At 45.7% G+C, this 12,492-nt stretch overlaps 1 protein-coding gene across 3 annotated transcripts in view; it reads right to left on the bottom strand.

Moving 5' to 3' along the window:
• Positions 1–365: 365 nt before the first annotated feature.
• Positions 366–12,492, bottom strand: part of ston2 (stonin 2) — a 50,134-nt gene continuing 38,007 nt past the window's right edge. For all 3 annotated transcript variants that reach the window (XM_020487537.2, XM_031828545.1, XM_031828547.1), the window contains 5 exons: positions 9,472–10,913; positions 7,297–7,629; positions 6,976–7,198; positions 4,907–5,109; positions 366–3,702 (listed from right to left, as the gene is read on the bottom strand). In XM_020487537.2, coding sequence (XP_020343126.1) covers positions 3,613–3,702; positions 4,907–5,109; positions 6,976–7,198; positions 7,297–7,629; positions 9,472–10,913 — 2,291 coding nt within the window. In that variant the 3' untranslated portion in view covers positions 366–3,612. The remainder of the gene's footprint in view (positions 3,703–4,906; positions 5,110–6,975; positions 7,199–7,296; positions 7,630–9,471; positions 10,914–12,492) is intronic.

Consider the following 12,492-nt stretch of genomic DNA (forward strand, 5'->3'; position numbering starts at 1 on the left):
CAGGTAGCCTAGTGGGGCGACAGGTAGCCTAGTGGGGCGACAGGTAGCCTAGTGGGGCGGTGGGCCAGTAACCGAAACGCTGCTTGATCAAATCCCCCAGCTGACAAGGTAAAAATCTGTCTCTGAACAAGGCAGTTAACCCACTGTTCCCCGGTAGGCCATCATTGTAAATAAGAAGAAAATGTCGCTACTCACAGATTGTGTGAGGAACAATGCAACAGAGAACAAAGCAACAGCAGAGAAAGGAATTCACAAGAATAGCTAGTGTGTATTCTAGGATTGTCGAAACTGTCTGTTGTGTGTTAGTGATATTTTGTTTTGCAGGACCTCCTGGAGTTAGTAAAAAAAATAAAAAAAAGCAACACTCAAAAGAGAAAAATATATTTAATTCCTTTTTCCAGTTTAAAGTATCATTTTCAGCAAATATACCTCTAGCATTCTTGAGTACTCCAATTGGATCTGTCAAAGGTACAGATCTTATCCGTCTAGTGTTGCAGAATGGATTATTTACAGGTTGCAGCTAATGATATAAACAGTTGCCATGTACGGAACACAAAACCATGTTACCAAAATAGACTAATAGACTAATCCTTTTTAGGTACACAGAAGCAGAGCACAGTCATATGGTGTTTTGTCATAAATTTTCATAAATAAAAATAACAATGTTGTTGTTGTTTTTTCTAAGGAGTTCAAGTTTTCTTGGAAAACCATTGAAATGTACTGGGCTTATACAACAGGCTTTTCTTCGAAAATCAAATGAGGTCTCAAAAGAGGTCTAGATATCTTGAGCTTAAACATCTTTTCAAATTATTCAAATGTTCTATTGTATATGATTTTCTGGACTAGTTTCCCATCCAGATCTGGATTGACCCATTTCCATGTTTTTTTCTTCTTTTTTCTTCTCAGAGATGGTAAACTAAGTAACCCAGATCCCGTTAAGACCTATTTTCTAACATTCCACACTTGACAAAATTTTACATGAAAAACTTGTTAATCATCTAGAAGAAAAAATATATAAACTATTCACTCTCTATATAATTACAATTAATTATTTAATGTTTCCTCACTACAAGAACACATTGTGCATTGTCCTAAACAACAACAACCCCCCCCCCCCCCCCTTATCGGTACATTTGTTGAGTTTGATTTATTGCGCTGTTGAGAACAAAATTCCCTCTGCTAAGGGATGTTTTGAGATGCTTCAAGTGAGGGCCATTTTCATAAAGAAGCATTTTTTTGCACAAAATGTACCAACTGAACGACAACAGTAACCTACAATTGTGACCAACTGCACAACGGAGCAGCTAGAAAAAAGTGGACATCAGTGTTTAGACCTGCAGATGATGTCCATTGCAGAATATAGTTATGTTTTGTACATACAGTATCTTGTTCACATTGAGTCAATGTTAGTAATACGGATGGATGCACATTGTACATGTAAAGCACATTTATAAAAACAAACGTATTTTTAAAAAAAATGCTGCAGTTTCTAAGTACAGCCAAAATAGCCAAACTACAGTATGTTGTCATTAGCGTATTAGAACTCTGCATCATCATCATCACCAATTGCAGTATTGACTGTTGTTAACTCACGGAAAGACTGGTTAAGACGACTATGTGAAATGACAGGACCGAAGTACCTGTAAGACCTTTTGGAAGAACATTCAACTTTGCGAGAGAGAAAAGCAGAAAGCATTTATGCTTACCTAACACCTGACTGAACACAAGAGCATTCAGTCGAATACTGAACCAACACTGACACAGGGGGGGGCATATTGAAGAGCCATTTTGTCTCTACTATGTAAACTAATGTAAGCCTCTTAAATCTATTGATTGAGAATTGTGTGGAAGGTCAATGAACACTGAAGCAAACACGTACTGTAGAAGCACATTAGCTAGTGCTTCGATTAGCCTCAAGAGTGCATGAAATCCACTAAGACTGTAATGACTGTACTCCTTTCACTTATCTCAATGTCCTGGTTTACTGAAATGCCAGGCTTTACAATGTCAGACTAATCCCCATCATACCGCAATATTTGACTCTCACTGACAATCATCTGTTCTGCGCAATGCATTTCTATCTGAACGATCTGTAACGTTGCCCTTGCTGTACCCCAATGGGGTAAGACCACAAGGCCAAGCCGATCCACTCACAATAAATGAATCATCATATAAAACTAATAGCTCTCCCTCAGTAAGACTAGTCTGCCCAAATCAGCATTTTTAAGAAAATAAACAAATGAACAAAGCAAGATCAGTCTAATGAGTTTCCCTAGTCTACAACTAGTCTAAGTCCAGTCTATATCCAATTTACATCTAGTCATATCCAGTCTACGACTAGTTTAAGTAGAGTATATCCAGTTTACATCTAGTCATATCCATTCTACAACCAGTTTAGTCCAGTTTATATCTAGTCTACAACAAAGCAGAATCTACACTCACCGACCAGTTTATTAGGTACACCCATATAGTACCGGGTCGGACCCCCCTTTGCCTCCAGAACAGCCTGAATTATTTGGGGAATTCTACAAGGTCTCGGAAACATTCCACAGGGATGTTGGTCCATGTGGACGCGATGGCATCACGCAGTTGCTGCAGATTGGATGGCGGTATATTCATGCTGTGAACAGTCCGTTCCATCTCATCCCAAAGATGCTCTATTGGGTTGAGGTCTGGGGACTGACTAGGCCACTCAAGTAAACTGAACTCACTGTCATGTTCCAGGTAATGATTTTCCACTCCTCAATTGTCCAGTGTTGGTGATTGCGTGCCCACTGGAGCGGATTCCTCTTGTTTTTAGCTGATAGGAGTGGAACCCGGTGTGGTTGTCTGCTGCAATAGCCCATCCATGACAAGGACTTACGAGTTGTGCGTTCCGAGATGCCGTTCTGCTCACCGCTGTTGTACTGCGCCGTTATTTGCCTGATTGTGGCCCGCCTGTTAACTTGCACAATTCTTGCTGATTCCTTCAAACTCTTTGATCAACAAGCTGTTTTTGCCCATAGGACTGCTGCTGACTGGATGTTTTTTGTTTGTCGCCTCATTCTCTGTAAACCCTAGATACTGTTGTGCGTGAAAAGCCCAGGAGGCTAGACGTTTCTGAGATACTGGAACCGGCGCGCCTGGCACCGTCGATCATAATACACTCAAAGTTGCTTAGGTCACTTGTTTTGCCCATTCTAACAATCAACTGAACAGCAACTGAATGCCTCAATGCCTGCTTTATATAGCAAGCCATGGCCACGTGACTCACTGTCTGTAGGAGCGTTCCATGCTTGTGAATGGGGTGGTGTACCTAATAAATTGTCCGGTGGCAGTACATCTAGTCATACCAGTCCACGACCCGTCTATAATCAGTTGGTCTAGTGTAGATCTAGTCTATGTCCAGTCTACGACCACTAGACCCATTCTATGTCAAGTTGATGTCCTATCGAGAATCAGTTATGTCCAGTGTACATTCAGTCTACATCCAATCTATGCACAAACATCAGCCAACTAGTCCTCCGGTACAGTTCTTCAAAGTGCAAAAAGTGACTTTTCTCCCTTCTCCTGTGAAAAAAGCAGTCATCAAATCCTCCCGCCCTCCCTACATCCGTCTGTCTGTGTGTGTGTTCACTGCTGTGCACATTCTCCAGGCTGGTCCTGGTCCAGTGTAGGGCTGCTGCTCTCTGAGAGGCCGCCTGTCTTCTGTTCTATAGGCACCTGGGGGACAGGAGGGGCGACATGGTCAGAAAGGCAAAAAACACAAGGACACCTATGGAGGCCTACTGCTTATAAGCACTAAAAGTCTCCATAGATCTGTTGCGGGGGGGGGGGGGGGGGTTGAGAACGGAACAGAAGACACATTTCCATTGTTTGCTGTAACTAAATGGACATAGAGTTGTATTGTATAAGAACAGTGAGAGATCAGTGAGCAATACCTTCTACTTAAATGAAGGTGCGATTGTCTTTGGCCACAAGGTGGCGATCATAGCCCGTACAGTGAGATCAGTGATGAGACAGATAAATAGCATGCTACGTTCCCACACTAAATCAAGGCAATCCATCTATGTCTGCATTTAGAGAAGAGAGAAGTCGGAGGTTGCGAAAGGTCTGAGCAGAGGTTAGTGGCGTAGCGCTGCCTACCACGTAAACTAGGTTGTTCTGGTGAGGTGTCGACCCTGGCTGATGCCTTGGCTTGACCTGGATGTAGATATAGATCCCCGGGTTGGACTAGGCTCTGGCTAGCCACGCTAGTTATAGGACCACTAGTAGCTGATCCTTGCCAGCTGTCATCTGTCTAACGCTCAACTGTGCTCTTGAAGCATTCTACTAAGCGTACACATGGGAATTAACCTGTTTACACACAGACTCTACAATGTACTTTATATTAACCAATGTGAAGGATATTGACCTTGTTTAAAAATCTTTCATTTGAAATGGTCCTTGTGACCTAAAATACTTCTAGGAGAACCGAACCACTGCTATTATTACAACTATAGTGTAGCTCAACGTATAAAAACATTGCTATCCTGCTATTGTGCTGTGCGTCTCTGAGTACGAGCGCTAACCTATAATCAGTTTAGCCTTATAGATCATTATGAATAAGACTATAAGGACAGATCCTAGATCAGCACTCCTACTCTCCTCGATGCTTTGTGGATACAGGCCCTGCATTAAATTGTTGTTTGTGTTGATCTGCAGCAACTGTGCCGACTACCGTGTTAGCTACTGTTAGTGGGAGCCAGAGGGGGTTGCTCATCGTGCCTAATTACATGTTTGGACGGGCAAACACACAACAGAAAACAGCTCCCGCAGCTGAGCCAGAAGGTTATGGAGGACACCCAACGTGTATGTATGTAATTTTACCATGTCAGCCCATTCACAAAAGGCTACAGCTCCACGCACAAACACCCTGGTCTATTACCTGGTAGGAGTAGTGTGATTTGTAGTTGATCCACTTCTTGGCGTCTGCCCTGTCCTCTACAGAGAGGGAGCGGACGGTGGCTTTGGAGGCAGAGGCGGCGGGCATGTCAAACTCGACCTCCAGGTGGCTCTGCAGCGAGGCTGGCACCTCCCGGTCCGAACCCAGCTCCAGACGACAGAAGAAGGTGTGGGGGTGACCCAACGCTGCCAGGGGGAGACACAAACGTACATTAAACACACATGCAGACGAACACATCATCACACACACACACACACACACACCACGTAACACAAACACACACGTTCATCATCAGCGATCACTCTGGGTCGAGTAGGATTGTCCTCCCGGTGGGTCCGCTCACACACACACAAACAGCACAGAAAGGGAGAGCAAATCCTTTTCCCTAAACACGTGTAGATTGGATAGTTGTAAGCAACATTGAAATCTACATCAAACTTATCAGGTGACAACATAACTATTGCTTTGCCTATCCAATTCGTTCCGGTCTTCATGAAGTGCCTAGGGGAAGGGGCTAGCAGTTGTCTCTGGACAGGGCAACAGAGAGGGTGAGAGTTGTGCCAAGAACATCATGACACTGAGCACGGACGGGACGGGCCACCAAGAGGGGTCAAAACAGGAAGTGCCGTGAGGTCAGAGGTCAGAAAGAATATCCTCTGTTGTACAGTTGGAGTAGAGGACTGTAGCAGTGAAATGTTATAACCAGCATACCACCATGCTTCTCTCATTTGTGGCGCAGGGAATTACAGCCCCAAAGTTGGCATCACCGTGTGGACTGTAGCACACATATAACGAAGGGACGAATGAGCATGAAGAAAGAAGAAGGAACACAAAGGAGGAGAGAGAAAGAAAAAGCAAGGCAGACAGAAAGACAAAAGACGGTGCAAACAAAAGAAAGAGAGAGAGAAAATGGAGGGCAGGCTTGGCCCAGTTAAGTAGAGAGGGGGAGATGAGGAGGAGGGAGAGGAGCTGAAGCAAGGGCTAAAGAGAGGGGAAAGGGGAAGAAAAGTGAGAGAGGGACGAAAAGTGAGAGAGGGGGACGAGAGGCAAAGGGTAAAGAGAGAAAGAAGAAAAAGGGGGAGAGAAGAAAAAGAGGGGCCCACAATAGAAGGGAGGGTGGGGGTGGGGGTGGGGGGAGCAGCCTGTGGCAGAGCATGTATTTACAATAGAAGCCTGTGGCCTGTGGGTTTGTGAGGTAATGCATGGTGACAGCCAGGGCTTTGACTGGCCAATCAGTACTCAGGACAGGCAGCCATGCTGACAGCCTATTGAAAGGCCTGAAGGGGGCCGCATTCTGACAGAGACATACCAACACTGGACTGGGACCAGGGAGAACACACACAAGGGCGAACTCATGCACACGCACAGACACGTGCATGGGCGCACACACACACGGGCACAGTGGCACGCAATCATTCACGGATACATGCCTGCATGTACACACACAAACAACTCTATAACACATACGCACACTAGGATATTGACAGTGCCTGGGGTAAGGACTATTGACAGTCTGCACAGTGTAATGACAGCAGAAACAGATCAATGTTCATAATCTCTCACTGCTGGGTGAAATAGAGACATCCCCCATGTCCTGTCCCTCTGAGCTGGGTGAAATACAAACCAGTTCCACTAATACTGACTGGCACTGTGATGAAACCTCAAATGGATCGTCGGAAGAATGAGAATACAAGGGAATGGACCTGATCCTCCACACATGAAGACACAGATTACGCCTAGTGAAATAGATAAAGAGCTATTTCAATAGAGATTCTCCATTGAACATGTGTTTTTAGATCAGGCTTAATCCGTGTCCGGGAAACCTACTCGTAGTGTCTGAAATGAGCCATCTCTCCGCTGTCAGGTGTGACTGGTAAAGCAAATATAGATCTAGCCCTTTTCACAGTGACAATAGCAGGGTATCGCCTCAAACTCCTTCCCTCCTTACCAAAGGCGTGTGCACCGCTAGTGAAATAGCTGTGTATTTTTGCATTTCTACAGTGAGAATAGGAATAGTTCTCTTACTGAGTTTGACCACAACAACTTCTTACCAGAGTTTTTGTCAGGCAGGCGGCTGAGCCTCCACACCACAGCTTTAAAAGCCTGTTCATACTTGGCCGTGCCAAGGGTCACCCTCATCACTGGCTCTGACCCGGAAGTACTCGCCGTGCCGAAGCTGGCACCCTTGTTGAACCTCGCCTTCAGTGACCTCTCCCCCATCACCCCGTCCCGACGGAAGTTCTTGGCCCAAATCTCAGGGATGGGGTAGCGGATCTAGGGGTAAGCATGATAATCAATGTTAGCAAATGACTGAGGGAAGTGAAGTTCAATCATAAAACTGCAAGAGGTACAATATTCTATTATTATTTTACCGCCACATTCTCGCAGGGGATGAGGTTCAACGTGTCCCGATTGGACGAGAACCCCTGTGACATCAGCAGCCAGGACTGCAGGGTGACCTCGGCGCCGCGGACGGAGGCAACAGTGCGCAGCGTGAAGGGGAGGGTTTTCTCAGCGAAGGCCGTGCGGAAGGCGAGCAGCTGGAAGCGGCGGCAGGGTGGCGGTGTGAAGACAACTTGGCGTGACGACAGGAACTCTAGTTCGTCTGCGTGTTCATCATGAAGCTCGCAGTCACGTAAGCGGATCCAGCGGGTGGTGGTGTTGGGGATGATGTCGTGTCTGGAGACCACCTCCTTACCTTTGACCTAGAGTAACAACATCAAGAGGGGGGTTTAATACTTTCATGTATACAGTTGAAGTCAGAAGTTAACATACACTTCGGATGGAGTCATTAAAACTCGTTTTTCAACCACTCCACAAATTTCTTGTTAACAAACTATAGTTTTGGCAAGTCAGTTAGGACATCTACTTTGTCCGTGACACAAGTAATTTTTGCAACAATTGTTTACAGACAGATTATTTAACTTATAATTCACTATCACAATTCCAGTGGGTCAGAAGTTTACATACACTTAGTTGACTGCGCCTTTAAACAGCTTAGAAAATTCCAGAAAATGATGTCATGGCTTTGGAAGATTCTGATAGGCTAATTGACATAATTTGAGTCAAATTGGAGGTGAACCTGTGGGTGTATTTCAAGGCCTACCTTCAACCTCAGTGCCTCTTTGCTTGATATCATGGGAAAATCAAAAGAAATCAGCCAAGACCTCAAAAATGGTAGACCTCTACAAGTCTGGTTCATCCTTGGGAGCAATTTCCAAAACGCCTGAAGACACCACGTTCATCTGTACAAACAATTGCATGCAGCCGCCATACTGCTCAGGAAGGAGACGCATTCTGTCTCCTTGAGATGAATGTACTTTGGAGCGAAAAGTGCAAATCAATCCCAGAACAACAGCAAAGGACCTTGTGAAGATGCTGGAGGAAACATGTACAAAAGTATCTATATCCACAGTAAAACTAGTCCTTAATCGACATAACCTGAAATGCCGCTCAGCAAGGAAGAAGCCACAGCTCCAAAACCGCCATAAAAAAGCCAGACTACGGTTTGCAACTGAACATGGGGACAAAGATTGTACTTTTTGGAGAAATGTCCTCTGGTCTGATGAAACAAAAATGAGAAAGGAAAATTATGTGGATATATTGAAGCAACATCTCAAGACATCAGTCAGGAAGTTAAAGCTTGGTCACAAATGGGTCTTCCAATGCACAATGACAGTTGTGGCAAAATGGCTTAAGGACAACAAAGTCGGTATTGGAGTGGCCATCACAAAAGCCCTGAGGGCAGAAAAAGCGTGTGCGAGCAAGGTGGCCTACAAATCTGAGTCAGTTGCACCAGCTCTGTCAGAAGGAATGGGCCAAAATTCACCCAACTTATTGTGGGAAGCTTGTGGAAGGCTACCTGAAACATTTGACCCAAGTTAAACAATTTAAAGGCAATGCTACCAAATACTAATTGAGTGTATGTAAAAGTCTGACCCACTGGGAATGTGATGAAAGAAATGAAAGCTGAAATAAATCACTCTCTCTACTATTATTCTGACATTTCACATTCTTAAAATAAAGTGGTGATCCTAACTGGCCTAAAACAGGGCATTTTTACTAGGATTAAATGTCAGGAATTGTGAAAAACTGAGTTTAAATGTATTTGGCTAAGGTGTATGTAAACTTCTGACTTCAACTGTACATGCATTTCAATGTTTGAACATTTGTCTGAATAAGTGTCTGCAGAACTTCAGGGCCAATATTCTGATGTGTACACATCTCACCATCCAAATCCTCCTCTCATACGAATGATTCAGTGGAAGCCGCTGAGGGGAGGACGGCTCATAATAATGTCTGGAATGGAGTCAATGGAATAGCATCAAATGCATGGAAACCACGTTTTTGATGCGTTTCATACCATTCTATTGACTCCATTCCAGACAATATTATGAGCCGTCTCCCCCTCAGCAGCCTCCAATGGTTCCAATGTGATCCCTACAAAAATCTCTCTTTCATACACCTATAAGCTACCCAACATGAACCACCCTCGCCTTTCACTCGTAACTGGACGTCTGTTTTAACACGCTCTCCTTCTCTTTTACCTGCACATCATTGAGTCCAAGGCGGCAGCCTGCCGACCCAGAGAAGAAGGCCAGCACGTGCACACGAGTCATCACAAGCTGCTTCAGAATCCTCCCATCTCCCGCAGCGACCGTCCCGTAGAACTCGTCCCTCACCTCCACCTGAACCTCCTCCTCTGTCAGCCCCGCCCCTATGGGCGACCCTGTCAACGCCCCACCCGTCACTGCCGGCAACCGCCTCAGCACCTCTACCAGCGCATGACGAAAACTCAGGAAGTCGTGGTAACAGGTGGTGCCCAGCTTCACCAGCTGCTCACGGATTGGCTGGTGGGTGACGGGTGACTTCGGCTGGATTCGCCTCCTCTCACGGTATTGGACGAGGTCCACACTGAGCGTGTGGACGCGGCCGGCTTCTTCGTAATTCTGCAGGCGGTGCTCAGCCGCCTCGTAGCGAGGGTCCAGTTTCAGGGTCCTGAAGGGTTTCTCCAGACCTTTCTCGTAGAACATCTGGAGCACACCGTCGTCAGACAGACGGACATAGATAGGCCCCCAGTGGCGTGACGACATGATGTTCTTCTTCTCTGGTATACGGAGCAGCATGGCCCAGCCATCTTGGGGGGTCATGTGATCTGGGAGGTAGGGGGTGCCCTCATCCTCTCCTCCCAACCCATCTTCCTTCGCCTCCTCTGCATCCTCCACTGAGTCATCAGGCAAAGTAGGGCTGCCTGAATCATCTGGGTCTGTGATCTGGAGGTTTCTCAGCTGATCCAGGTCTAGTCTGTCTAAGGGAGGAGTGACATGGCTGACTGTCTCTTCCCCTCCTCCTCTGGTGGGCTCAAACTCGGAGGAGAAGATGAGAATGGACTCTCGTTTGGCCTCTTGGCTGTGGGAGCTGAAAGACTGGAAGAAAGGAGAGCTAAAGGAGAAGGCACAGGGAGAGCTCTCCAGGTGGTGGGCGGAGCCATTACTCTGGATCGTCTCTGATGCCACTTCCTGTTTACAGTCAAAGTAGGAACTAAAGGGGTTAATGGGAGAGGGCTGGATGTCATTGAACTCTTCACACAGGAAAGGGTTCTTCTTGGTGTAAGGTTTAGTCCTACCGGGGAGCAGGGGAGCAGTTCTAGGTTCAATCAGAAGGGATCTAGGAGGGTTTCCGTCTGGCGTCAGGTCCAGGAGGTGGCGATTCTGGTTCTGCTGGTTCCCGTTCTGCTTCCAAACGTTGGGAGGAGAACCAATCAGGTTACTGTTGGCATCCTGGAAGTGGCTGAGATCATCCAATCGTGTGTGGGATGGCTTCTCCAGGTGGTGGGGCTTGTCCTCCTCGTCATCGTCGAAGGTCACCCAGGAGGAGAAGCGTCCAGAGGAAATGGGGGTCTCTGATTGGGTGCCGGGGAGTTTGGTGTTGGAAGTCCAGCTGACTGAATCCATCTCTATACCTTCATCCTCTTGGAACACTGACAAATCTACACAAAAACAAACAGATATTTAAAATATATAAATTCATATTGCATTATAAAACCATATCATACGCATAATATACAGTCGTGGCCAAAAGTTTTGAGAATGACACAAATATGAATTCTCACAACGTGTGCTGCCTCAGTTTGTATGATGGAAATTTGCATATACTCCAGAATGTTATGAAGAGTGACCAGATGAATTGCAATTAATTGCAAAGTCCCTCTATGCCATGCAAATGAACTGAATCCCCCCAAAACATTTCCACTGCATTTCAGCCCTGCCACAAAAGGATCAGCTGACATCATGCCAGTGATTCTCTCGTTAACACAGGTGTGAGTGTTGACAAGGACAAGGCTGGAGATCACTCTGTCATGCTGATTGAGTTCGAATAACAGACTGGAAGCTTAAAAAGGAAGGTGGTGCTTGGAATCAATGTTCTTCCTCTGTCAATCATGGTTACCTGCAAGGAAACGTGTGCCATCATCATCGCTTTGCACAAAAAGTGCTTCACAGGCAAGGATATTGCTGCCAGTAAGATTGCACCTAAATGAACCATTTATCGGATGATCAAGAACTTCAATGAGAGTGGTTCAATTGTTGTGAAGAAGGCTTTAGGGCGCCCAAGAATGTCCAGCAAGCCTCAGGACCGTCTCCTAAAGTTGATTCAGCTGTGGGACCGGGGCACCACCAGTACAGAGCTTGCTCAGGAATGGCAGCAGGCAGGTGTGAGTGCATCTGCACACACAGTGAGGCAAAGACTTTTGGAGGATGGCCTGGTGTCAAGAAGAGCAGCAAAGAAGCCACTTCAACTCCAGGAAAAACATCAGGGGACAGACTGATATTCTGCAACAGGTACAGGGATTGGACTGCTGAGGACTGGGGTAAAGTCATTTTCTCAGATGAATCCCCTTTCCGATTGTTTGGGGCATCCGGAAAAAAGCTTGTCCGGAGAAGACAAGTTGAGTGCTACCATCAGTCCTGTGTCATGCAAACAGTAAAGCATCCCGAGACCATTCATGTGTGGGGTTGCTTCTCAGCCAAGGGAGTGGGCTCACTCACAATTTTGCCTAAGAACACAGCCATGACTAAAGAATGGTACCAACACATCCTCCGAGAGCAACTTCTCCCAACCATCCAGGAGCAGTTTGGTGACGAACAATGTCTTTTTCAGCATGATGGAGCACCTTGCCATAAGGAAAAAGTGATAACTAAGTGGCTCGGGGAACAAAACATTGATATTTTGGGTCCATGGCCAGGAAACTCCCCTGACCTTAATCCCATTGAGAACTTGTGGTCAATCTTCAAGAGGCGGGTGGACAAACAAAAACCCACAAATTCTGACAAACTCCAAGCATTGATTATGCAAGAATGGGCTGCCATCAGTCAGGATATGGCCCAGAAGTTAATTGACAGCATGCCAGGGTGGATTGCAGAGGTCTTGAAAAATAAGGGTCAACACTGTAAATATTGACTCTTGAATCAATTTCATGTAATTGTCAATAAAAGGCTTTAACACTTATGAAATGCTTATAATTATCCTTCAGTATTCCATAGTAACATCTGAAAAAAATATCTTTGCAA

The sequence above is a fragment of the Oncorhynchus kisutch genome, linkage group LG7, assembly GCF_002021735.2.
Source record: "Oncorhynchus kisutch isolate 150728-3 linkage group LG7, Okis_V2, whole genome shotgun sequence".
NCBI lineage: Eukaryota > Metazoa > Chordata > Actinopteri > Salmoniformes > Salmonidae > Oncorhynchus > Oncorhynchus kisutch.